This window comes from Calidris pugnax, unplaced genomic scaffold, assembly GCF_001431845.1.
Source record: "Calidris pugnax isolate Ruff unplaced genomic scaffold, ASM143184v1 scaffold41, whole genome shotgun sequence".
NCBI classification, from domain to species: domain Eukaryota; kingdom Metazoa; phylum Chordata; class Aves; order Charadriiformes; family Scolopacidae; genus Calidris; species Calidris pugnax.
Window position 1 is genome coordinate 7,772,302 of NW_015094509.1, and position 25,368 is coordinate 7,797,669.

The 25,368-nt window shown below is 39.8% G+C and overlaps 2 protein-coding genes across 6 annotated transcripts in view; both read right to left on the reverse strand.

Moving 5' to 3' along the window:
- The window catches only part of RAD54B (RAD54 homolog B (S. cerevisiae)), a 67,035-nt gene that overhangs the window by 23,469 nt on the left and 18,198 nt on the right, over positions 1 to 25,368 (reverse strand). For 3 of the 5 annotated variants that reach the window (XM_014965644.1, XM_014965645.1, XM_014965643.1), the window contains exon 4: positions 3,192 to 3,392. In XM_014965644.1, the coding sequence (XP_014821130.1) occupies positions 3,192 to 3,392 (201 nt within the window). Of the gene's footprint in view, positions 1 to 3,064; positions 3,393 to 18,140; positions 18,178 to 25,368 lie in introns of those variants that run through there. The other 2 variants (XM_014965646.1, XM_014965647.1) reach the window with 2 other exon arrangements.
- Positions 18,599 to 25,037, reverse strand: FSBP (fibrinogen silencer binding protein). Its single transcript, XM_014965648.1, has 2 exons — positions 24,240 to 25,037; positions 18,599 to 20,118 (listed from the first exon to the last, which is right to left on the reverse strand). The coding sequence occupies exons 1-2, from the start codon at positions 24,608 to 24,610 to the stop codon at positions 19,593 to 19,595; spliced, it is 897 nt and encodes a 298-aa protein (XP_014821134.1). The 5' UTR covers positions 24,611 to 25,037; the 3' UTR covers positions 18,599 to 19,592.

Genomic DNA, 25,368 nt, shown 5'->3' on the forward strand with positions numbered 1-25,368 from the left:
TCTTCCACAATCAGTTCTACTGAACGTCAAATACCCATTTAAGGGAATTTACAAAAAAGAGCCCCATATCATGAAATCTAGCAGCTTGCCTTAGTTTTAAACTTGCTCAAAACTAATGATCATTCTAGCTGCTTCTTCCTTCCTTTCATGACCTGACATGACCAACCCTAGCCCCTCCTGCTGTTGATCTAGACAGAACAATCCACTTTTAAAATCCTTCTAAATTAGCTTTTTTTACAAGAAAGGATTCATATGCATCTGAAATCTTTACTTCTACATATGCTCTGAAACACAGATGCCCGATTTTTGCCAGGATTTACTGATTAACTCAATAGTTGGCTCATTCAAAAGCCTATCAGGGAGCCAATGCATTTTTCCATGCACCCTTAGGGACTCTGTCGGGTGGGAATTCTCAAAGCAGCTACCACATACTATTAGTCTCATTACAAAATACAGCTGCAACTTTATTTTAAGATAAAGATATAGGAAAGAGTGGTGGTTCCTTCTTTTAAATAGCGTTCTATTGGTTTAAGCTCTCACATAAGAAACAGGAGATATATATAGTTTCTTTTCTTAACTCTTGGAGGTCAAAGCCACTTCTCTACCTGAAAATTTGTGCCACCTTGAATAAATGGGCTTGGATCCTTAGTCAGGCCAAAAAAATAAAAAGCATGACTGTGTAGACCAGCAGTTAAAGCACTCACCTGTGAAAGAGGCAAAAATTCCCCAAGGTCTTACACATACTTCATCCAAACACTACATATAAAGACTGCTGGGACCTGTTTGCAAAGCTCAGGTCTCCCACTTCTAGGAACGTGCCTTTCCCAAAGGGTTAGAAGATGAAGATCTGGATTTGAATTCCCTTAAGAGAATAAATTTACTGAGGTGCTTCTGAGTCCAAGCAAGTGCTTAAAATTAGTCTAGCCAAAAGGGAATGGGAGATATTTTCTTCCCCACCTCTAAATACATGCAAAAAGCACACAGCAAACCTTGTTTGGTTCTTGAAAGGAGAAAACTTGCTTTCAGGAAAGGGCTGAAGATGAACACAGGGGAATTCTTGAGCATCTAAACCAGGTGCCTGGAGAGGGCATTTATGACCTCTGCATTTTTGATTTCTCTCATTACCTCTACAGAGCTTGGAGCTGAACATTCAGAATACAGGTGTATCCCTGAGGAAGATCTTTTGGATTCCAGTCTGAAGAGTCTAATTCTAAGACAGGATGGGCTTTAAGGGCAGATGGGAACTTAGGAAAGGCAAAAAGCCAACCAACAAAGCTCAAACGTTTATGCAGCTGCCAGAAATAACTGTTTCTATAACATACATCAAATTACAAGACAGCACTTCCTAAATTCTTGTAATACATTATGAAGGAATTAGGATATTTGCAGGGGAGAAAAGTGAGATGTTCTGCTGCCTCAAAAACAAGCTACAGCCTGTGCTGCTTTTAGATTCCCGTGCCCCTTCTTAGATCCAGCCCTGGTATGCCTAAGTAAAAAAAAAAAAAAAAAAAAAAATTTTTCTTTTTTTTCCCCCCCTTTAAAAAAAAAAATCCTGGATGTTTTTTACAATTCATTTTAAATACATAACTGAGCATAACACAGTCATCAAAAAAATACACATAAGAAAAGGTGTTGAAAAACCTGGCTAAGAATTACTTGTAGCTACATACACATGCACAAGTATGTATGCATAAACATTTTAATTTTGTAGAAAAAGTAGACAGACTTTTATACAATGATTTCAAAGAACTCCTCCTAATTTTCAAAATCAATATACGAATTTCAAATTATTTCCCTAGATAACTACTGTGCCGTGTAAAAAAAAAAAAAAAAAAAAAAAAAAAATCTTTCCTTCTTTTCTCCCCCTTTAAAAATAAAAATCCTGGATGCTTATTCACATTCACTGTAAACTTCCTAGTACTAAATGCAATTTTTTGAGGGCCTTTCCTTTTCACTCAGTGGGCTTGGAAAATAATCGCAGAAATTTAAAACTTACTGTGTCTTAATTGGTCAATTTATGATTTTCTTTTAAACAACGAGCATTGAAAGCGACTCTGAATGGGCAATGACACTGGTATCATTGTGCTCCCTGACACCATCAAACACAGCAAAAAGACTTTTACCAGCAGAAATCAGAATATTCATTTTTCTATTGTGTTTTCTGCTAATTCAAGAAGACAGGACTTGGGAAAAAAAAAAACACACAAGAACAACAGGGTGGTGGCTGATGCATTCCAGGCATTACTCTCTTTCTCTCTGCCTCTTTCAAAAACAAGCAAGTCTGTACATATATTGCTTTGCTATAAATAAATTCTAATTAACTTCTAAGTCACAGACTGATTTGCAAATCAAAATTGCCTGGTCCTAACAAGGCTCACAATGTCATGATTGTAACAAAGGAGCAGAGAAGCCATCTCAGCCCTAAAGTTAATCAAATTATGTTTTGTAGCAACATTGTCCAACCCTACTCCCTTACAAAACATCTTTGGCTCAGTTAGCAAAGTTAATTCTTGCTTTGCCTTCACTGAAAAACTGCTGCTTCAAATTGACTGCAGCCTATAGTTTGCAAGTCTTATTTTTAACTCTGATATCAACCCAAACTGTGTCTTACAGGAGCAGCTGCTGCTAAAACTACAAGACTAAAAATTGCCACACAGTTGACTTTGGCTGGGCTGGAAAACGTTGCTGTTTGCTTGTCTTTCCAACAAAGATAATATTTTTAGCTGTTTGACTGGTTGAGAGGTACAGATCCAACCTCTGACATTCCCAGTTGCCATACTACTGGTTGGAATATCGACAAGAAACTAAACTGTATAGCTTCCCCTAATTCTAACACCTTCTCCGATGCATTATACGTGAGCAACCAAAATCAACTACTCATCCCTCATGTGGCATCCCTGCTGAATTTGTACCGCCGTTCATTTCCAGATCCTCTCCTTGGACTAGCATTTGCTGTTTCTGTGAATAATGTTATTCAGCCTGCCCCAGCCTCCCCCATGCATCTGCCTTATATGTAAAAAATGTAAAGTTTTCTTTCCGTCTCTTTCTCACCCCCCCAACTTACTGTTTTTTCATCCTGTGGTTGACATCGATATGGAGAACTCCAGATTATCTGAAGAGCTGTGTTTCTGTTATGCAAAAATGATTTTAAGCTAGTTGTTCACTTACACAAGTATGCAAATCTACAGTACCTCTTCCAATGTCTTTGCCTTCCATATCTTTTAATATTACTGACTTTCCTTTTGTAATAAGAACAGCATCGCCTTCCCACTTCTTGTGCTTTTTCTTTGATGCCTTACACCACAAAACACTGAAATATTTCGCAAGGCAGTCAGGTTCTTCCTGAGCTGCTGCTTCCTTTGCTGTCCCTGATGTTGGCAAATACATTGCATCTAAAAGGGAAATAAAATAACAAAGAGCATCTCAGTTTCTCTTGATGAATTGTACAGTCATTTGCATTTCAAACAAATCAAGGACAATCTATGCATTCATCTTACGTAAACAAAGTGGTGTGTTTCCTGTCCTGGGCGGCTTATGGTAAGTTTGGACCAAGACAGAACAAGCACATAAGGACTCATCCTGAAATAGGAACCATTAATCTGTTTTTGGAAAGTATGCGCTTTCAGGCAAAACACATTATTTGGTACATTAGTAAGCGAGCTCCTGATTTGACATACAAGACTATGAGAGTGGAAAAAGAATAAAAGGTAAGGCTGGAAAAAAAATAAAAAACACAAAAGGGAAACGAGGAGAAAATGAAAACAGGGTCCTGGTGAGACAACATTCTGGAAGCAAGGACAGGAACACAAAGCTCAGGAAAGGAAGCAAAGGAGGCCAGTAACCACATCAGAGGCCAAATACATTAGTACTAAATGGCAGAATAACCATAACTGTAATAATGTAAAAGATTTCTTAAGTAAGTAATTGTGCAAATCTTGAAACAGACCATCTCTTGAGTTACCAGCAACTCAAACTAGGCTTAGATTGATTTAGATTTGTCAGCACTTACCTAATTATGAGTGTCATGGATGTAAATATTAATAGAAAATATATAGGTCAATAAGGCTCAGAAATCATAATAGAACAGACAGCAGTTGATTATACTATCGATTAAGAATAAACACATGCCTTCAAGAGTTAGCAATCTGATTTAAGTAATGGTAGATAAGTCCCCAGCATTACCTCAAGGAATATCTGCAGCATTCCTTTTCAGCACATGCACAGCTTCAAAGGGAGAATCAGGCTAATTTTCATTAAAATACCCTTGCAGGCTGGTTAAAGGCTTAAATCGGTTTGCTCCTTTGATTCCATCTGGGACTCCACGCTATACAAATGTGTTACAAGAAAGTGCTTATGCCACAGACTAACCTTTCCAAAATTTCCAAGTGTGCTGGTATTTAAAGAAGAAGCGGCAAGAGTAAACTCTTGCTTACAGTAACGGTCCAATAAAGAGGCAACTTTATCACTTCTACATCAAGTGCACATATTCATAAAACTGTGAAACACTCCTAAATTACATGCCTAAAATGAGTGCGATTTTTCAGCCCAGCATTTACTGAAAAGGTATTATCGAAATGAAAAATGCTGTATTTACCAAATACAATTTTCTTCCCAAAGCTCTCTAAAAGTTTTATTGTCTGTAGAGAACTCTATGCTAACACAGTGCCTAACGTGGACAGGATTTTCCACAGGTGGATGTTTCTTCAAGGCATTAGCCAACATCTGTAGTGTTTCATGTGACAGATGCCCCCATCTCCAAGGGGTAAGAGAGCAGCTACTGAACACTGGCACGTCCCACAGGGATGAGAAAACAGAACAGAGCATCTCTTTTTGAGAAGTAGAGGATTCTTTGTAGATGAAACCTGGGAACTGAGCCAGAGAGCCAGAATAAATCCTTGCAGTTTTGCAAAAAGGTACAAGAGCTCTATTGGATCTTCAGTAACCACAAGAGATAAGATTTGGAGGAGCTTAGGAGAGAGGGGAGGGGGGAAGAGAGAAAACCCATACATTGCTAAAAATAGAATAGACTAATTTAATTCTATATTGTTTCTGTCAACCTATTCAACAAGATAAATACAAGATTGTTTTCTCTTTGCTTTTCAAACCGATTTTCTTAGTTTAATCAGCAAATTCTTTCCTCATATTAAGTTTTTAAGTAACTGTTACTGCAAGAACTGGAGATGTCATCGCAGAACCTTCTTCTTTCTTGAAGGATGGCCATCATAAACAAATGACCACCTCCTTGTCTCCTCCACTGACCTCCCACGTGAATTTGGTGACCCCTGAGATCTGTTTTATGGTCATTGCTCTTTACTCAAGGAGTCTTGTGTGGTGTTATCTAAATCACCAGTAGGTTAACTTTCAGGTCAATGACAGTTCTTCAAACTCTTCATTTAAAATAAGAAGAAAACCAATAATTTAGCAACAGGGCTGGAAACTGCTAGCATTTTTTAATAGTGACTGTTGGCAAAAAGGATTTCTAAAGCAACATGCCCCCAGTGAGAAGCAAACTGGGTATCAATTTTCCATATAATACTACCAAGTTCCTATGGGAAAACTGGAAAATAACAGCCTCTGCAACGCTCAGATTTCTTCCCTCAATTTGTCTTCTGAATTATTATGAATTCTGTTAATAAAAATATCCAATAATGATTTGTTTCTACACTACATAAAATATTCTCCTTTTACCTTTAACTACAGTAGATTTTCAGAGAAAAGCGCTAAGGTATTCATCTTGTTTAAAAATTTAAACACTTTTATGTAAAAATTATTACATCCTCTCGCAATTATCTTCCACAGAACTTCCTTGAACAGATAACTTAAACTTGTTCACCAACAACGCTGATCAGCTACTTGCATTCAACCCTCTTTTTACCTTGTAATTTCTGTTTCTATTCAGCCTCACACCAATTTAACTTCAAAGATTGACTCCAGTGCAATAGCAGACTATCCAAATTAGGTAAATACAGCGTCGGGAACAGAAATGAGACTGATATTGGTAGGCAAAGGGAATAAGTTCAGTGTTTGATAGAGAGAGCAACGGTTTCAACAGTGAAACCCTCGCTGCTCGCTGACCGGAGACAGAATCTTAAACAGAGCTGGGTTTGCTGAGACCCTGGAAGATAAACTGCAACTGTAAATTCTGAGCTCGGCTGTTAATCAGTTTAGACTAAAAATAATAAGTAACAGGAACTATGTGTACGCCACACTTAAAGAAAGATCAGGAAATCGTGCCCACTCATTTCTCTCCCAAATAGCAAACTGCCCAGCCTGGTTGCTTTAACCATGAAGAAACTCTATAGCAAGTGATTTGTCTTTCCTCCCAGAATAAAGGGCTTTAAAAACATGGCTAATAAGGCTTTAAAAAGCTTCCACAAAATAAAAGCTTTCTCTCTCTGGTTGAGAAAGCAAGGGCTTAAATTTCAAGATATAAACCGTAGCCCAGCTGATATGAGGAAAAGTTTCAGCGGCCTCAGGAAGGTGATGATTTACAGAAAGCGGGACAGGATCCAGCAGAGGGGACGGGGAGCATTCCAATGGCAAACTAGTTTAACCAGTTTTCTGATGAGCAGGATTTAGAGAAAAGGCATTGATGAAGTGGGTTAGGTTACTCCCCATGCACCAAGAAAGCAGCTGCATTACGAAAGACTACAAAAGGTAACTCCTAGGTGCCTTCCCAGTAGGCTATTTATTCAGCGTAGCTTGCAGCGCTGTAAAGAGGTGTTACCTTAAGGAGCAGGGCACGCTCCAGCGAGCAGGGCACCAGACACCTCAGCCCGAGGTGTGGTTTAATGGATGGTTGAACCCCATCCCGAGCTCACCTTCCCTTCCCTCTCCCCCTCCTGCTTCCCACCTGCCAGCTGCAGGCAAGCCAGCTCCATGAATCCCACCAGCAGCTATGGACAATACAGGGAAGGGATATGTGGGGTTGGGAACGAGGAGACTGGGAGGCTGCCCCTTTTTTTGGGGCAGGTACTGTTAGGTTGGGGTGATTTTGAGACCACGGGACCTGCCAAGTTACCCAACACCTCCGTACCTCATCCTCCACCTTGTAAGCCTGCATGGAACCATGGGGAGTTTTCCCTCAACTGCTCTGAATCTGCTTAAATAAAAAACATTGTCAAAACGCAAAAAATTAAAACTTTGATTGTTGTGCTCTAAGGTGCTAAGGAATTTAAAAAGAGTCCGAAAATACAGACTGAGGTGAAAGGAGATTTGGGCTCTGAGTGAATCAGAGCTGAAAGTCAACAGCCGTGCCCTGCTGCAGCCACTCTGCACGTGTGCCATCCATCTGCTCCGCAGAGCCAGCATCATCTCCGTCTTCTGAGTAAAGGAAGTAATCAAAAAATTCCTTAATCAAATTAATTCATAACATTTAGAGAACAGATGTTTACATAGTAGTTAAATGTCTTATTCTGTATGAAAGATCTGTACGTTAAACATTCCTAAGATAACCCAGGAATATTTAAAAAAAATATGAGACAGAGATAGCATCGTCCTTCATTTGCAAAGCAATTTCAGTCCAATGATAAACTTAATACTAAACCAAAGTGTAAATGTATATTTGTGTGCCTCGAAGATGGAAAAATATGTAATAACCCTTCTCTACAGCACTTCTATGAGACTTTTGTAAGGAGCACAAACAGCAAGAGCCAAGCTGATTTGCCCTATAACCACAGGAATCAATGACAGCTGGGAGTACATTTCAGAGTCACTTGATTACAATCAAGTGCTTCATACTCTTCTTTTAAACACAAAGTACATAATATGTAATTTGTCTTGCACACATCAGCATCGTTAGCAAACTCACCTGAAGACTGATATTTCAAGCAGGAATATTTTCTTTGAATAACACAGCATGGGTTTACATCCAATGTTATTATTAAAAATGCAAATGATCAAATGTATTTTAATATTTGTAAACACCTGTGTCAATCATTGTACATGCATATCTTTCATCTAAAACTCCACTCAAACTAGCTTCTAGGCTGCTGAATGTGCATTACTAGGGGGATATCCATTAGTAGATCTTACTTTACATAGCTGACAACTTTGCGAAGCCTTCATCAGCCCTCATGACATCCTCCATGTCAGCAGTCTCAGATTAAGCATACTTACTGGCACACATGGACAACGTCCAGAAGAAGTTTCAGTGAAAGAAAATCACTGTTTCTGACAACAAAAATCACATATTAATAGAGCTTAGTCACAATAAACTATTACTCCTTGTAGAAGCTCTAATAACTCAATACTCTGGAGAAGAACCTAAAAATCTGGGGAGAAGATAGTGCTTCCTTTTTCTTTTTGGCTGGGGTAAAACTTTTTCCATTCCTGAAAGCTAAAAGCTCTCAGAAATAAATGCAGTTTGCACATTCTCTGCAGCTTAATTTCCTGAGGATTACACACTGGACGTGCTCTAAGTGAGGCTGAGAACAGCTTTCTCTGTAGTCACAGCTCCCACTGCTCAGACCAAAGCTGAGGCTCTTCCAAGAGCACCAACAGGCAATTTCTCCTGGTCCTTCTCCTTCAGAGACATCATCTCCCCTCCTGACACCAAGCAGGGAAAGACAGCAGAGGGAACAAGGACCAGCTACAAGGAAGAGCAATCTGGGAGAAGAAACCTGAAAAGAAAGACACCCGCTGGAAAGAAAAGCCGAAGAAAACTGACAACCAGGTGAAAGACTGCAAGTCTGAGCTGGAATCAGAGCATGCCAGGGAAAGGCTGGAAACCAAGCAGTGAGTAAAAGACAACAGATTATTTTAGGAGAAGGGATGGGGAAAATACCCAGGGGGGACTGTGACTGAGGTCCAGTGTAGGAGTCAAGCATCAGAGAGAGAGTTGGGATTTTCTGAGCAGAAACTGGGGCAAGAAAAACTTACTACCCCTCACCTCTGTCTCTCAAAATTCAAAGTTCACTAAAGACCACACGGCTGGAAGCCACCAAGGGATATCAAGAGAAGTCTTGAGAAGAAGAAATGAGAAAAGGAGCCGATTAGACAGTGTCAGGGAAAATATAAGTGAAAAGTGACAGTGGAAGAAACCAGCTAAGGACAACATGGCATTGCAACATAGAAGATGCCAAGCAGGTGAGCCCAGAAGGGCACTCAAAGCAACCCAACCTCCTGGTAAACAGGGCCCACTCCTCTTCCCCCCACCTTCTAGTTTAACTTTTTCCCTATTTCAAATTTTCAGATTACCAAAGCAGTCTTAAAGGTAGTCAACATAAAACTACTGTAATTACTATGCTGTTCCATATAATTTTGCAGAACAGGATTCAGCAGCTGGTCTCCATGTGGGTAGGGCCAGGGGAGGAGAGCAAGGAGAGATTCAGGTGCAATGTAAGAGATGGAAGCAATTAAGCTTTTGAACTGGATCCATTGGACTGATGACACCCTGTGAGACAAACCCAAATCAATTCTGAGTTAGGGACTGGTGGAGGACCCAGAACTGGGCAAATAATTTCTAGTGGAGTAGTCGGTGAAGACAAAGCAGGAGCTAAAGCGTGGATCATCATATTGCTTTTCCCCAACTCCCTTTGGTTCTTTCTGAAAATATTTTGGCATGTTCAGTCTTTCAGCTTTTTGCTGCCAGTAAACACACTCAAAACTCACTGGGCAAAACACTGCATGGCACTGTATTAACAGTCTACACTGACTCCAGTGACCTCCTAATGCAGCTATTCACTTTATTATCCCAAAGGGTAAAGATAAGAGTTCCAACCTTGCATGTCTTACAGAGATGAAAACATCAAATTATATGGAATAATCTGTTTAGAAATGTTAATTTGCTCTAAAAGCCGAAAGATTAACATCTACAACCCCATGATACAAAACTAGGTCATCCCCCCAACCCCATGCCCCAAACCCCAGCTTCCACTAAGTGACTAGAGTTTTAAGGTTGTGAAGTTGAGCAAAGTTTGGAGATGTTAAAAATAAGACTGTTCTGGTGACCTGATCTGCCCCATTGTGCGTATGCATTAATGATAAAGTTTTACAGAAATGATAAATTTACAGAAAACACGCTGCACTACATTGATGTGGGACCTCTCACTCATTCAGTGCAGAGAAGTGAACTGCTCAGCAGCGGCAGGAAAAAGGAGGCTGCAGGGACAGAACATCCACTCCGGTGGTTAGAGAAGGTGAACAGCACCTCAAAGAACTGGATTTTACCTTCTAGAGTTCTTCTGTGGTGTAAGGAATGTCATTTCACCCCAACTTTTGAGCTTCAAACGTTTGTCCAAGTGCCTGACTTGTGATTCAGTCTCATTTGTAGCAACAGTGAACGCTCAGGGGTGCAAATGGAAGCTGTGGTTTGGAAAGATGAACGGAACGATATACTGAAGCACTGAGATAACACAGTCCTGGCTGATTCACTCTGCACCTTCAGTAATAACCGGGCTTTTTGGGTTTATTCTCTCTGCACCTCAATTCTTGCATCATCATCTCCTAGGATGTGGAGATTATACCAACCTCTTATCTCACACGGATGCTGTGAAACATAATTATACCTGTGAAGCACTCAGATGCTATCGTGATGGGCACCAGAAAAAAAAACAAACCAAAACATTACCTCATTAATTCAAAACAGTTTGAATAGCGCGCTGAAAATAAGGTATAAGTCTATAACTGAACCAAGAGGTGGAAAGAAAACGCTGAACAGTAGCTCGCTAAGTGGACACTGTTCATTCTGTGAACTGAAATTGGCAAGGAAGCCTACAGAAATCTAATCCATAATCATGTAATTAATGACTATACCCAACTGCATGAGACGGCTGAATTCAGGTTGCGCGTATTTGCAAGTTTTTGGGTACCTGTAAATTTGTAACCTTAATTTTCTTTTCAAATAGGAACCTTCTATATACAATAACAGAGGTGGTAGATGTAGTTAACTGGAACAAGTAGGAACAATCCTCTCAGCACCTTTTAATGAAACATTTACCTCTTAAGGGTAGCAACTGCAGCGAAAGGAGAATGGAGAATACATACTTTCAAAATTACAGTTCCCCGGCAGAAAACTATTCTTCCTAAACCTCTCAACTGTCTAAAAATCCAACTGACTCCAGCTTCCGCTGTAAAAATTTAATGAACTCAGCTGAAAGCTTCTGTCAAGTCCACAGAAATAGATGTGCGAGGCCTATTATCAAAGGGAAAAGCAGCATTCATTGAGGATTCTGAAAGGCTGCAGGCATCATTGGGCGCAGTGAGCCAGATCAGCTGGGTGAAACACTGCAACCAGTCAGATGCCATCCAAGTCCACTGTTACTGCACTTCTCTCTGTCACCATCCACACCAAAAGTTGTTCTGATTAGTCTGTCAAGTAAAGGCTCTTTTACTCCAAAAAAATACATGCAGAAGTCACGACAGAAAGCAACATCTACACTTGGGTTCTGTAAATATTGAATGTTATCGCAACAAATGATAGTATAAATGGGATAAAAGTGGAAAAAATCCAAATATTTAAATAACCAAAAAATCCAAATTACTAAGAAGCAGTTATTAGACTATTACACAATCATAGGCTAATTGTAGCCATCTCAAACAGCAGTCAATTTCTGAATCAGCTTGCACAGATGTAAGTATGCATCCTTTTGTGTTTAAATGTTAATGGAAGGTACACAGCTAAATCCGTATGTGGTACTTTGAAAATATATAGTTTGGCATATTCTTAAGTATTTGCTATTACTTCTACTGTTTTATACTAAAAATAAAACTGTATTCCTGCACTGTACAAAATCTCTGTTCCTAAAACGCAAAGACTTTTAGATCTGTAACAAACAGCAAGCAGGCAGAAAGGGATTTATTAAGATTACGTATCCTTCATATTAACATCTGTTTTAGCACATATTGAAGGAAAAACATTTTTATGTATTGTTTGTGTTAATGGCCATCTTTGATTTTCCTGGATTATAATAAGGAGTCCTTAAAATAAAAATAATCAATAAAACGTACGCCCACTGCCATGTGCATGAAAAACAATATATTCCAATCCTAAATTATTTAAACAGGACTGTTTAAAATTTATGACATTACCCTGGAAAGAGGCACACAAAGGATGACTCATATTTTTGAGAACGTTCATGTGTTATGCAGCAATGATTACTTGCAGAGTGGCTGACGAAATATTTGGAAAAGGAAAAACTAATCTCTCCAAATCAAGTTACATAACTTTGATGTACATAAATGTAATCCATTCAGTAGTCCAAGCACAAAAGTAATATTTATGGCCCAAGCACAAAAACCTAGAGCTCTAGTTGTAATTCTTACTAGCAAAGCAAAACCAGACCAGGGGAGATGAGGGAGGAGGGAAGAATTCATCCTTGCGGAGGTAAGCGATGCTCACTGTGCTGCCTTTGCTCATTCTGTATGCAAGAAAACCGAATAAAACTTAAATTGTATAGAAATTCTAATGCAAATTAATAAGATGATTCCATGCAGAGAGTCGTAAATTCAGGATGCTTTTAACAGAGTCTACTTTGTGTTAACCCTGCTTATTTTTGGTCCTGAGCTGAGCACAATAAGCATAATATAAGGAAATGCCAGAAGACACGGAGATGTGGCAGCTTTCCATCAGCAGATGGGTCCACTTGCTATTCCCGAGGGACTGCCCTGACCCTTGATGCTGCTTGAAAGCCTCTGCAGCACACACAGCTCCTCTTATCAACTCACTGTATGCACATCTCATTGGGTATGTGTGTGTGTGTGTGTGTGTACTGCCACATGTACAGCTACACACTCATCAGAGAAGGATGAGATTTAAAAAAACCAGCAAATCTGTTTCTACGGTATTTCATCTGAAAACAATCTTTATAGATGCCCACTCTATCTTCAGAGCTGAAGTATCTGAAACTTTCAGAATATATTTTAACTTCTGGACTATTGAAAAACCTCTGTAGTACCATCTTGGAAGCTGACTTAGGAAACATGTATTTTCAAAACTCAACGACAGCAAATGAGCCCATACAGTTGCATAACAAAGCCTCTTCAGAAAGGTACAAATGTTGTGTAGCAAAAACAATTATAAAACAAAACGCAATGGCTAAATTCCCCAAACAAGCTTAATTCAGCCCTCCCCTGTGCACACCCCGTGCAGTACCCCGAATCACAGAGCTACAAGCCAAATTTTCCAGGCCACTGCTGGTCTTGAACTTTTTGCAGAAGAGCTGGGCCATCCCAGCTGTGCAGTCCAAGAGATTTCAAATCCTTGCCACCCTGACAGAACAGCGGTTGAGCTCGAGATCCTTGGTGTCATCAGTCACCCTCTCTGGATCTAAACAAAGCGGCTGCCCGGCCTGCTAGCAGCAAAACCAGGAACACATTTTCTTGCTTTCATTCAAGGGGCTCACAGCTGAAAAATCACTGTTCTCCTCTCACCAGTATGATGTGCCCAGGTTGGACTCTCCTAAGAATTCAATTAGGGACTATATCTGAAGTATAACAAACTTGAACTGAAAATGACCAAGTTCTGTGTTTGCCAATGACCAAGGAATTAGACAAACTTGAGGGAGGTTTTACAAGAATGGCCAAAGATCAGCTTGGTGCCAAATTTCAAGTACTTTTTTCAACAAAAGCACAGAGAAACTAGAGTACTACAAAGGGAAGATGATAAAAATTCAGTACAACCGAACCAGCGTATTCTCCCCTCAATTTGGTTGATCTTTGAGGTCCCTTCCAACCCTAACCAGTCTATGATTCTATGGTTCACAGAAAAAAAGCTGAGCTACTTCAAAAAGACATAAACAAGCACATATGTAGAACACACAGATTATAGCCTATATAGAGAGAGGAGGTAACCTGGCATAAAGTGGTTTGGCCAAACTGATAGCTGATGCTACCGATGTCACTTGGAAGTCCATCATAACATACAACCTACTGCCAAAGCCTCCTTACAACGCAAAACAACACGAACATCACCTGGCTGAAACTTTTTTTTGAGTTTACAAGTCAAAATCAGCAGGTTTTGGCTGACAGGTGCACCCCTAAGTGAATGCCATGTTATGACAGAGAATGTACCAACAGCAATAGTAATGCAACACATACCCAATTGTACTTCTGTATTTCTGGTACGTGCCACACAAACATTTCCAGACTTCACTGAACAGGATTGTTAACAGTATCGACAAGTGGGCCAAGTAAAATTTACCTGCAAAGTGCTGCAGAGTTATGATAAATTACTTTCTTTCACATGACATCTTAGTGATTAATAATAGATATGACTCGAGACTACTGCACCAGATTTTATCTGATACAACAGAGGAAAGAAAGAACGTTGTAGTAACTAGCTACAGGCAGTCCAAAATCCCTCCTCCCCATCCTCAAACTAGATAAACATTTTGTCCTACTGTTCCGCTGCTAAATTTAAAAAAAAAAAAAAAAAAATGGTAATTTATATATTGATTTACTTATTTCAAGCATGCAGAAGGTTCTGAGCTTCAAAACCAGACATTTTTGAGAAAGCATTAGCAATATAGACAAGGCTCATACAAAGACAAACTAAGTAAGCAAATGCCAACAGATAGAATGCTGTGAAAAAAATGACTGAGCCTTAACCAAATTGGGTCCTGACATCAACTGAGTATGGGGGGGTACTACAATCCAGAGGAATTACTTTTTAGCTTACATTTATGTTAAATTATGCTAATTATTGTGATTATGCTAACTATAGATGAAAATCGAGAGCCAAGAAGAAACAGCCAGGAAACAATTACTTATTTTTTAATAAAATCTATTTGCATACCTAAAATACAGAAAATAAAGTAGGATTTTTCACGTCTGCAGTTGTGCTGAACAGCAAATAGAAGTCATAATTCATGTGGAGTAACTGATGATTAAGTATTCAATGAAAATTATGTGATATTCTTCTTGTATGAATAATGCAGAGTCAAACAAGGTGCTACATTCACTCCGAGATGTTTGGATACATCGACAAATCGTTCTGTATAATCACCAGGATAAAATAGTGTGAAATTCCACAGCAGGGAATAAAAGCAGGGACAGCAGGGAACGCCAGTGCCTGCAAACCCCTGAGCTTTCCTTGAGTTTTCCGACCCTCACCCACCCTCTCTTACCCATGAAGCACAAGCAAGGTTTTCAACTACTTCAGCACTGAACAACTGTAGGTTTTTCGAGAAAGAATTCACAGAGCCTACTTTTTTTAAACTGGTCTTCAATAAAACTTCAGGAAATTGTACCTTTATTATGGAGGAAACTTTGCCCAGACCTGTTGAATGCCATTTAAGAGCAACCATCACTACACAGGCAACTTGGCCAACGATTTCGTTTTTAGCAGAGATAAAACACAGAAACATAGGTCATGGAATGACTGACATTTTCTCATGTGTTACATACCAGCTGACAGACTATTATTTTAACTACTGTAAACAGCACACTTTAAAAAAATAAATAAATCTAAGACTCAGACAATAAGATTTTTCAAATGATTGAAGACCTGGATATTTAAAAACAGAATAAAAGCATGCCGCCTTAGGAATACACACTGAGAAGCTACATTTCATGCATTTTAAAACCCTGAAAAATGCTAAAAGGCATGCTTTTTAAAAGGCTTCCCTTTATTTTCATGCACAAAATAGAAAAATAATCAACACGCTAGAAAAACAAGACTTTATCATCTTCATGAATAACCTTCTTATGATTTTACCTGAGTCAAAATTCATATGGAACCATCCTGAAGCACTTCAAAAGCCAGCGTAGCCAGCCAGCCTGGGTACCCCAACTCCCCATTGGCTCCTCCCACTTAGAACAACTCCGTCGTAACTACAAGCAACTTAATGACTTTGCCTACTGGAAATCCAGTGCAAAGTTTGCCCAAAGAAGATGACATGCAAGCTCTAGTCTATGCACTTTCATAGTATGGGGGGAAAAAAAAAATCCCAAGTCAGAAAAGGTGTAGAAATATAAATGAAATACAGAAATTGAAGCCATTGAGGTGGAAGATGTTAGAAAACAGGAATATGACAAGCAAGATTAGCTGTTAAGTAATCTCTCCTGGTCTTGGAGTACATCTCTCTCCTACCCTTTCTACCTGATAAGAATTCTGATCTAAGGCAAGCACATCAACCAACGTGATTTCACAGGAGTTGAAAGCTTACCAGGAAAAGAAGGGAGGTACCAAAAAAGCAAGATAATTAGGCAGCAGATGACAAAATTATAGACTGATCATTAGACAATTACTCAGATAGATGAAGTTACATGAGATGCGATCACAATTATCACAAAGTTATCACAGTTACAGTTTTTTACTCTAATCCTAAACATAAATCCATTAGATGGTGAGAATTAAATTACCCCTGGAGCCTGTTCATTTCAGTTATCTTAGTAGAAGGACATGAACATATGGTGGAAATTTGTCCTTGCCTAAAATTACTCTGCTTGTACTACGTACATTATAAACATGCAGACAGGGAATGGCACTGCCAGATGTAGCGAAGGGAGTAAGAGCGTAAGGACGGGGGGTGAAGCAGGGAGAGGGTTCCTACCACCCCTTTCACACATGCTTATGAAATACCATTTGCTGGAACAGTAAAAATTCACAGCACTTCAGGGTCCAGCAGGACTAGCCACAGCTGTGGTGCATGTACCCACATTAGGAATACATGGGGAAAAAAAAAAAACAGGAACAGGCACTGAGAAGTGAGAAGTCTGGCTCAGACAGATAACCTGATACTGGAAAGCAGATGTGGGGTGAGAAAGACGTGCAGATCCACGGGCAAGGAGAGGTCTGAGATGTAGCCAGCACCGTACCGCACTGACGGAGCAGTATAATGTCACTGAAGGAGAAAACATTTGTGTAGTGAAAGGAGATAAATGTCACGTCACTGGTATAGAAACAAGCGAGCTACACACGGACTCCAGAGACTTCTCCCCCCAGAAACCAAAAGAAACACAACCAAGAACAAAGAAAAGGAGAAGCATGAAAGATCTCTGAACTAGAGGTGCTGCCTACAGGTAAGAATGAAAGTCCTTCCACGAACCAATGAGACAACAACAGAACAACCAAACACAGGAGAACACTGATTACAGGGAGAGTTCTGACCAGGCTGGTGTATTTTATTATTTCTTTACTACTTTGCATCCCTCCCTTTCCAATATCGAGAATACAAGGGAGACTTCTATCTCCCCAAAGTCCTATTTTTGCAACTACCATGTCTTTCAGTTCAGAAAGGACTGCAAAGAGTGGAAATTCCTCTGGTTCTAGTCCTCAAAATAAAAATACCATGGCAATAGAAACCCTAGAGGTCACCTCTTCATCTAGCTCAAGGAGAACAGAGAATTCAAGAGAAAATATTCTAAAGTCTCTAGAGCATTCTGATGGCCAACATAAGAGCAGCTATAATTCAAAACCACTGCAAGATGATGAGCCGTATCAGAATTATTTTCTGAACTACTAAAAATTTGTTCATTTGCATAATATGCAAGGGCAGAAACAACAAATAGAAATTAATTCCTTACCACTAGAAAACAGAATTCCGATTTTCAACTGAAAAGATAAGATCAGGCATTTCCAAATTAAGATGAGAGCAGAGAATTTAGTGCTGTTTCCCATTTCTGAGAAGCCACATTTCAGATGGCAAAGTAGAACAAATAAAATCCTTATTTATTTAAGCCAATATTTAAACTCTTGTAAACTCGGGGAAGTGAGTATCTCATTGAAGTGTTTCCAGCTACACAAAATCAGATCGATGTCCTTGAACTGAAAAATAGAGCATGAAGCCAAGGACTGTACAGAAACAGAGGCCACTTATTCAGGCACCATCACTTTCAGCGCACGCAAAAATTCCCAACAGAACAAACACTTACAGTGCTCTCTTCTCTAGGAAACAACTGGAAAAGTATTGGGGAACTCCATATTGATGACAGCTGTTTTCACAGTCTGTATTTTTCCTCAGCTTATAAACAGAAGACTTGCTTCCTCCTCTGTTTCCACCTGTAACCCCTAAAAGTTATCCTGGGCACCAACAGTCAAGATTATTTCTCTCACACCACTATCATTAACAGTCTAACGACAATTCTTTAAGCTCCAGTAGCCCCTCAGTTAAACCTACATGCTCCCAAGCTTCAGTTTTTAATAAGCATTTATCCCTGTGACTACAATGGGAAGACTGACCAGGAGGTGCAAGGCTTACCTCGTTCAGAGCCTGCTGGCACAGAGCAGGCTGAGGCTCGGTGGGAGTGGAGAAGAAGCAAGCTTGGGGAACAGAGGTGACAGGAGCCACAGCTACAAGCAGCCACAGGAAGAAATATTCTCCTTCCTATTGCTTTTCTTCTTTTTGTTGTTGGGGCCCTCTGAGATGGGAGGCAGAGGAGGAATTACATCTCCTTTGTTCTCTCTTTTTCCTTGATGCTGTACTTAATTTCCTTTCCTTGTGCTAAAGGTTAGAGGAAGGAGAAAGCATTGTTACAGGGAACAAGGAGCCAGAGGTCTAAGGCAGTCGTGGATCCACTCACAACAGGCAGGAGACCAAGAATTAAGAAGAACTGAACCATCTGAGCCTTATGCTTTTCAGGTATTTTTCTTCCAGTTATGAATGTTTATCATAACTGGAGATGAAACAGCTGCTACTAGGACAGACAGAAGAATCAATTTCTTTTTCATTTTGGGCTTTTTATTTGAAACTAATCGAAAGACCAGAACAACAGCGTTTATAAAAGGTACCCAGAATAACAAAGAATCTTCTGTTGATTTCAAATCACATGTTACTTACATACAGAAACTATTTCATTTCGGTAGCTTATAGTCATAGTGATATTGATCAAAGGCACCTGCAACTGTCTTGGTTGCACATGCACTGTAGTAATTATGCATGCAAATGAGGAAATTAGACATTTTTGTGGTTGATCATCAGTATAATTACTATAACTGAATATACGATCATGGTAACTGTACACACAAATTACACATGCATGCAGTTTTAAAAACCAAGCGTTGCATTCATTGTCTCTATATTTTGATAACGTCCTATGGAAACACTCCTCCACTGGAAACAATTAAAAGTATTAACTTTTTAAAAGATGTACATTTATTCAACTGCCTACTGAACATTAAAAAAATATAACAATCCAGTAATTTTGTTTTCCAAGCTGATATATCAGCAAAATCTCACCACTGTCATAAGATTTACCAACTTGAAAAGAATAAGACATTTAAACATAGCCTCTTACTCCTCCTTTTAATATGCATTTATTAATTTGTAACTTCAATAACATATTAAAGGATAGGTAATTATTTGAAAAAATAATGCATACGGTCAAAATTTTTAAAAAGAGCTGAGCTAAATTTCCATTAGCTCATCACAACTCTAATAGAGATAAGTGGAAATATTTTAAAGGTTTGGGCTTTTATCAGCCTAAACACTTAAATACACAGGATTTGATTATACTTCAGACCAGAAGAGTTGGTGCATTCAAATCCATACAAGGTATTTTTCTAAGGTACATAAACAACAACATGGAAAAGATGCTTTCATCTCTCAAGCCCAGATTTTGATCCATCCACATGAACATAAGGAACAATTTTGCTAGGGCAAAAGCATTCATTATTAAGTATTTCAAAGAATATGACAGAAGTAATAAAATATTTAGATATTGCTGTATTCTGGCAGATCACGGCGTAGTCTTATTGCCTTCAGCTTCTCTACTTTAATTTTTGTTCGCAACAGTTCTTCTTCCAGTTGCTGCTTTCTTTTCAAACCATCCCTTTTTTCCTGGACATAAAGACCAATTTTCCTTTGGTTTTCTAGTATTATTTGATGCTCTTCTTTCAGCATTTGTAACATCTGTGGATCATACCCACACATTGGTCTAAAGCGTTCTCCAACCTCAAGCCTAAAAAACTCATCTCTTCTTGGTACAGGAGAGGGAGACATCATCACTCTCATATCAACTGAAGATACTGATGTTGAAGGAGACCTCTCCATGATATGCACCAGCTGGTGTTCTTCCTCTTGTTCTAAGTTCTCATTTTGCTGTGAGTCTATAATCAAAGAAGGAGGAGGTTTGACATCCTCTTCCGATTGTAAGTCCATCATGACTGTCGCAGGATGGTGATCCAACATTGCCTGTGGTGAACTGGTACCAGCAATTGTTTCTTTATCGATACTAGCACTAGAACACACAAAATCATATTTAAATAATCCATTAAAAACTATTTTTAAAAGGTGTAGCTCTCAGTAACCAAAGCTTCATTTGAAATACTATTGTGCTCTCTATGCTTGGGACTCTATTTCATGACATGAACACCACCTGTACCCCTCCTCCCTTCCACCACACGGATAAAGTGCTCTCTTACTCAGATTCTCTAGCTAGAAAGGCAGTATAGCTGACAGAGAACTACCCTGGTAGGCCCTTCTTCTGACACTGGAAAAGCAAGAAGGGCTATTAGTGACAAATGAGAACAAAACCAAAGCAGCAGCAGTGCAAGTGACAAAGAGTTTATATAATGTGATTTTAAAAGGACATAAATTTAGATTGAGTGAACTGTGGCAGAAACATTTCCATCTCCCAGATTTATTAATCTCCTCCTGTTCTAACATGTTGCCTGTTTCTGATTTGTGCACCTTAGTATTTGGGGTTTTTTTTATGTAAAACAATTACTGAAAAAAATGACACACAACCTTGGGAGAAGACTGAGGGCCCAAATGATGACCCTGCCAGTAGATCAGGGAATCAAGCTAATCCTTGCTCCTTCTCTTTGAATCAGTAATCTCAATATTTTTCTGAAGCTTAAGACACAGAAGTGCTTCCATTAAGAACAGTCTATAGTTCTGTGCATTTCTTTTTGAAAGTACAACACCCACTTGACTCATCTGTCTTTGTGTAACCCCCTGAGTCAGCAGCACCTCAAATTGTGATTTGACATTACACTGGCTTTGATGGTAATAATGGCTCAAGCTGTTCCTGCCACTTCTCTACCATCAGCTGCGTTTGAAACGCTACACTCCTGCACATCGCTCCTTTATTCAGGTAATGCTTTTTTAAGCCAGATCAGCCTCTTGATCTATTTTACAGCACAGTTCTACGAAGAATACTTTCAGCGTGACTGGGAAGGCAGTACAGTGGAACATGGGAACTCGGTACCGATACCAAAGACAGCGCATTGATGTGGCCGTGACTGTCTCAAACAGAGGCCACAACTAACTGGCGGTTGCAGATATGAGACGTTCCCCATCCCTTGAAGAACTGAGCTGCTGCCAGCAGTTTGTGGATCCATGATTAACGTAACATTCACAGACACTCCCCAAGCCTGGAGAACCCGAGTTTAAACTCCTTGGGAGCCCTACAATCCACAAACTGAGAAACACTATCTGTTTACTAAAACGCTGTCCTGGTTAGCAATAGATATGGGTTCTAATTCCCAGAGGAAAAGGCAAAATTTAATTTGTACATCCTACATTTCACGTAAATGCAATAAACCCCTTAAATCCTTAATCAAAAGATGTTATGATCAGCTCTTCTGCATCTCCCATGGTCTTCAAAACTCTTGGTTTAAAAGAAATAAGCAGTCAGCAATATATTTCTCAAAAAATAATCCCATCAAGCACCCAATCTATTTTATTTTTTAATTTTTTTTTTAAAAAGGCCTATCTGAAGCAGATATTTAAAATAAACCTGTCATTTATTCCCCTAAGAAAACACCGGGATAATCTAAACTCTATTGACTGTTACCTGAGCTGCGTATAGAGTAACAATTATATCACCTTACTCCCTCCTCCTCACGCCACAAAGCATGGCCTTTTCCTGTATACCTCTCTCACATTCCTTTTACTCCTCTCATTGAGCATCGGAAGTATTATCCTGCACACAAATTTTCACTTGTTTTCCCCAGTGCTGACTGTAATTCTGGGTTTCCCCCTCTTCACAACCGCAGCTTCTAATACAGCTTCCCTCCTTCTTACTTGCTGGCTCCTGGCCAGCTTCTAGCCTGAGAAAAGTGGAAACAACCAGCAGGAGAAGCAGGTCATTCTGACAAAAGGAAACAGAGAGAGAGCAGAAAGAGAAAGTGAGAGAGGTTAAAGAGAAGAAAAGTAAGGAAGATTTAGTCTAACGTAGACTAGAGCCTCCAAACAGTGAAAAATCCACCTCTTCAAGTGTAATCCACACAGAATCAGAAAATTACCGAGTCTTCAGGTAACTCTGATGAGGTGTGGGTTTTTTTTTTTTTTTTTCCTCATTAGAGTTAGTCTCTTAAGAGGAAAACAATTAGACAGCAAAGAGAGAAAGGAGGAATTGAGGAACAAAAGAGCCGCCTGTATGGTGGTTACTAATGTTGTTTCTGACAACTTGACTGAAAGAAAGACAAACAACAGTTACCACAACTGGGGGATGGTGTTTATAACCCTGCAGGCACCCATGATTCACCAGGTTTTGTTTAATCACAGTGAGCTAGAAATTGCTTAAAGGTGCGATTAAGAATTTGGATTCATTTTAAGTTGTACTTCCCTCCTACAAAACCCAAGCCATATCCTGGTGAGTTAAAACCCAGTACAGGGGTTTGAAAATTAGGGTAAAATGCAACTCGGAGTTAAAATTAGAACTATCAAATAATGATGTATTTGGGCAGGGGGAAAAAAAAAAATAAATTTCAAATTATATTCTTTTCCTTCAGCGCACGGTATATTGGCTGTTCCTAGGAACAACCATTTTGGGTAAGCAGTAATCAAGTCAATGTTCCCAGACCCATAAGGGACTGCACAAAACGTTTAAATTATAGGAGACAAACTATGGAGATCATTAGCTCTTAATCATTCACAAAAAGCGTCTGTGCTTTTTATAAGCCGATCTACTAACCAAAGTTCTCACACTATTTTTTTTTTACCCCCCTTACAAAACTTGGTAGTCAAGACACTGCAACCTTTATTAGCGCAATTAAAAGCCTCGTTTTGTTCCAGAGAATTCTTTGGAACGGTTCCTCCAGGGGCATTCACCAGGAGCAGCAGCACAGCCCAGTTGCTTCAGACTTCTTTACGCAAAGGACCCACAACAGCATATTTTTAGAGCATCTGGCATGTTGGGATTTAGACAATTGTTACCATTCAGTTCAACCAGTGGCACCATGAATCCAATTCAGCGTGTGTGCGCATGCCAGCTTTTCTTAGAGCGTTACGCTGCTGCACCGACTATCAGGATATCTGATTAAAACGCAGAAAGTTCGCTTCCCATTAATCTGCTTGGGGAAATCAGAAAAATCAGAGCTTTCTCAAGGTTGCTGGGGAGTTATCTGACTTTCCCCCCCCCTCCTCCCTAGCTTAGTTTTTGTATCTGGAGGAATCAAAACCTGACCCAGGCATTTTTTGATCCCTCAAGGACCAATACAGAACCAGCAGAGTGTTGCAAGTCAGATATGAGGGGCATTAGCCAGCTGTGGGAGAAAGCCTGCATGCTGCCTGCCTGTATTATGTCTGGCTCAAATCTAGACAGTGTGTCTCACTTTACTGAGCAGTTAAAAAAAAGAAAACCCAACAACAAACCCTACAAAAAAAAGAAAACTTCTAGTGCTCTACCTCTCAGTTTCTCCCTGTATTTGAACTACCTAATGTACGATACAGAGCTGCTTGGAGTTTAGACTGCAATTAGCTTTGCTCCCGTTTCAGGGAACCACCATCAATGCAAGAGAAGTATAATTTTAAAAAACATTTGCACTCACAAAGGTACTGTGGTGTGGGGAGTCAATTTTCTTTTTTTTTTTTTTTTAAAGAATTTGGATCAGTTAAATCATAACATGCAACCATCAGAGTAAATGAGAGAAAAAAAGGTGTAGGAGTAAGGTTTCTTAGCTCTGTTAACTAACTTTACTAAAAATCCGATATAAACTCGTCATAGTTCCATATGTTGCAAAATGACTGCAGTGTTACCTTAAATGGAGGAGAATAGCCATCACTTTGCCAGTGTTTGAATAATCTGCCTATTAAAAGGTAGGGGAGGGGTAGAGGTTGGAGCTACTATTTCTCTTTGATTCTCTCTTAACCCTCACTTTCCAGAGTATGACAAAGACTCTGAAACAGGCTTTGAAAGAGAGCTAAAAAAAAAAAAAAAAAATGAATGCAGTGCTAAGTCACCATAAAGCTTCCCATAAAACAAAAGCAATATCATTTTGCCATTGTTCCCCATTTGGGGATTTCTCTGATAAACATTTCCTTTAGGAGCCTGAACACAAGCAAAGCGTTACAGAGTAGATAGGAGGCGCCATAATTTTCATTCAGTAACAAAATAAAAAAGAATCGTCTCACCTTTGAACACCGCTCCTGTCTCTTAAACACACATTGGAAATCTGTGGAATCATCTCCACAACTTTCTTGGTTGGCTCGGAAATGCTGCTTTTACAATCTGAGTGAGTCTCCTTTTGCTGCAATAGCTCCTGTTTGGCATATTCTTTGAGCCTCTTGTAGAGCGTGCGCAGGCCCTGTGCAGTACGAGGAGGGCGATCTACTCCGATGGCATTGTAGTTATCAGCTATGATATCCCAGCATTTGTTTTTTTCCACTATTACAGAATGCTTATTGGTATGTTCCTCGAGAATTTTAACGTACGGCTTCACGAGTTTTAGCAAATCGAGCTTTTCAGATAAGGTAAAATTAGAAGATCTGGCCTTCCCAACCATTGTTATCTTTGAATTAAGGAAGCCGTTTCTGAAGCCACCATGCAGTCCCTAGCTCTGCTCAGCTCTTTTTCACAAACAGAAAAAGATCAGGCTTAACTAGGCTAGTCTCATTTAGGCCCACGCCTACAAGGGAGGGTTTATTAAAATTCCTTCAGCTTAAGCTGACGCAGGTTCAGGAAATCTGCTTAAGCCAAGCCTGACCTACATAAGGCTTCAGACTGAAGAAGACGAGAAGAAACAAGCAAAACGCACTTTTGTATGGAGAGACCAGACACACGCCGGATTTAAAAACGTGAAGGTTTAAAGATTAGCGACGTTTACCCAGCTAAAAATTACCTAATTTAGCTTGAGTAACAAGCTCTGACACATCTCCCTCGGCTCTCTCTCACAACACGTATCTCAAACTGAAACCGCGCTCCAGATGATTTTTTACACGTTAACGACGTGTCGTGTCCTTCCCCCCCCCCCCCAAAAAAAATAAAAATAAAAAACAACCGAAAGCAACAATTGCTTTGTGGGGCTGGGGAGAGGGAGGAGGAGAGGAGGGGGGGGGAGGCGTGTGCGGGGAGCTCCCTGCCAGAGCCCCCGGCCGCCGCCGCCGCCATTTGCATAGCGCTGGGTCCCGCTGTCAATCAGCCTCCAGCCGCTTGGGTTACACTTCAAGGCTCGGGCTTCCCCGGCAAAGCTCGGCTTCCCCCGGCAAAGCTCGGCAAGCCCGGCTTCGGCTACCGACACCATCGGGGGTGGGAGAAGGGAGG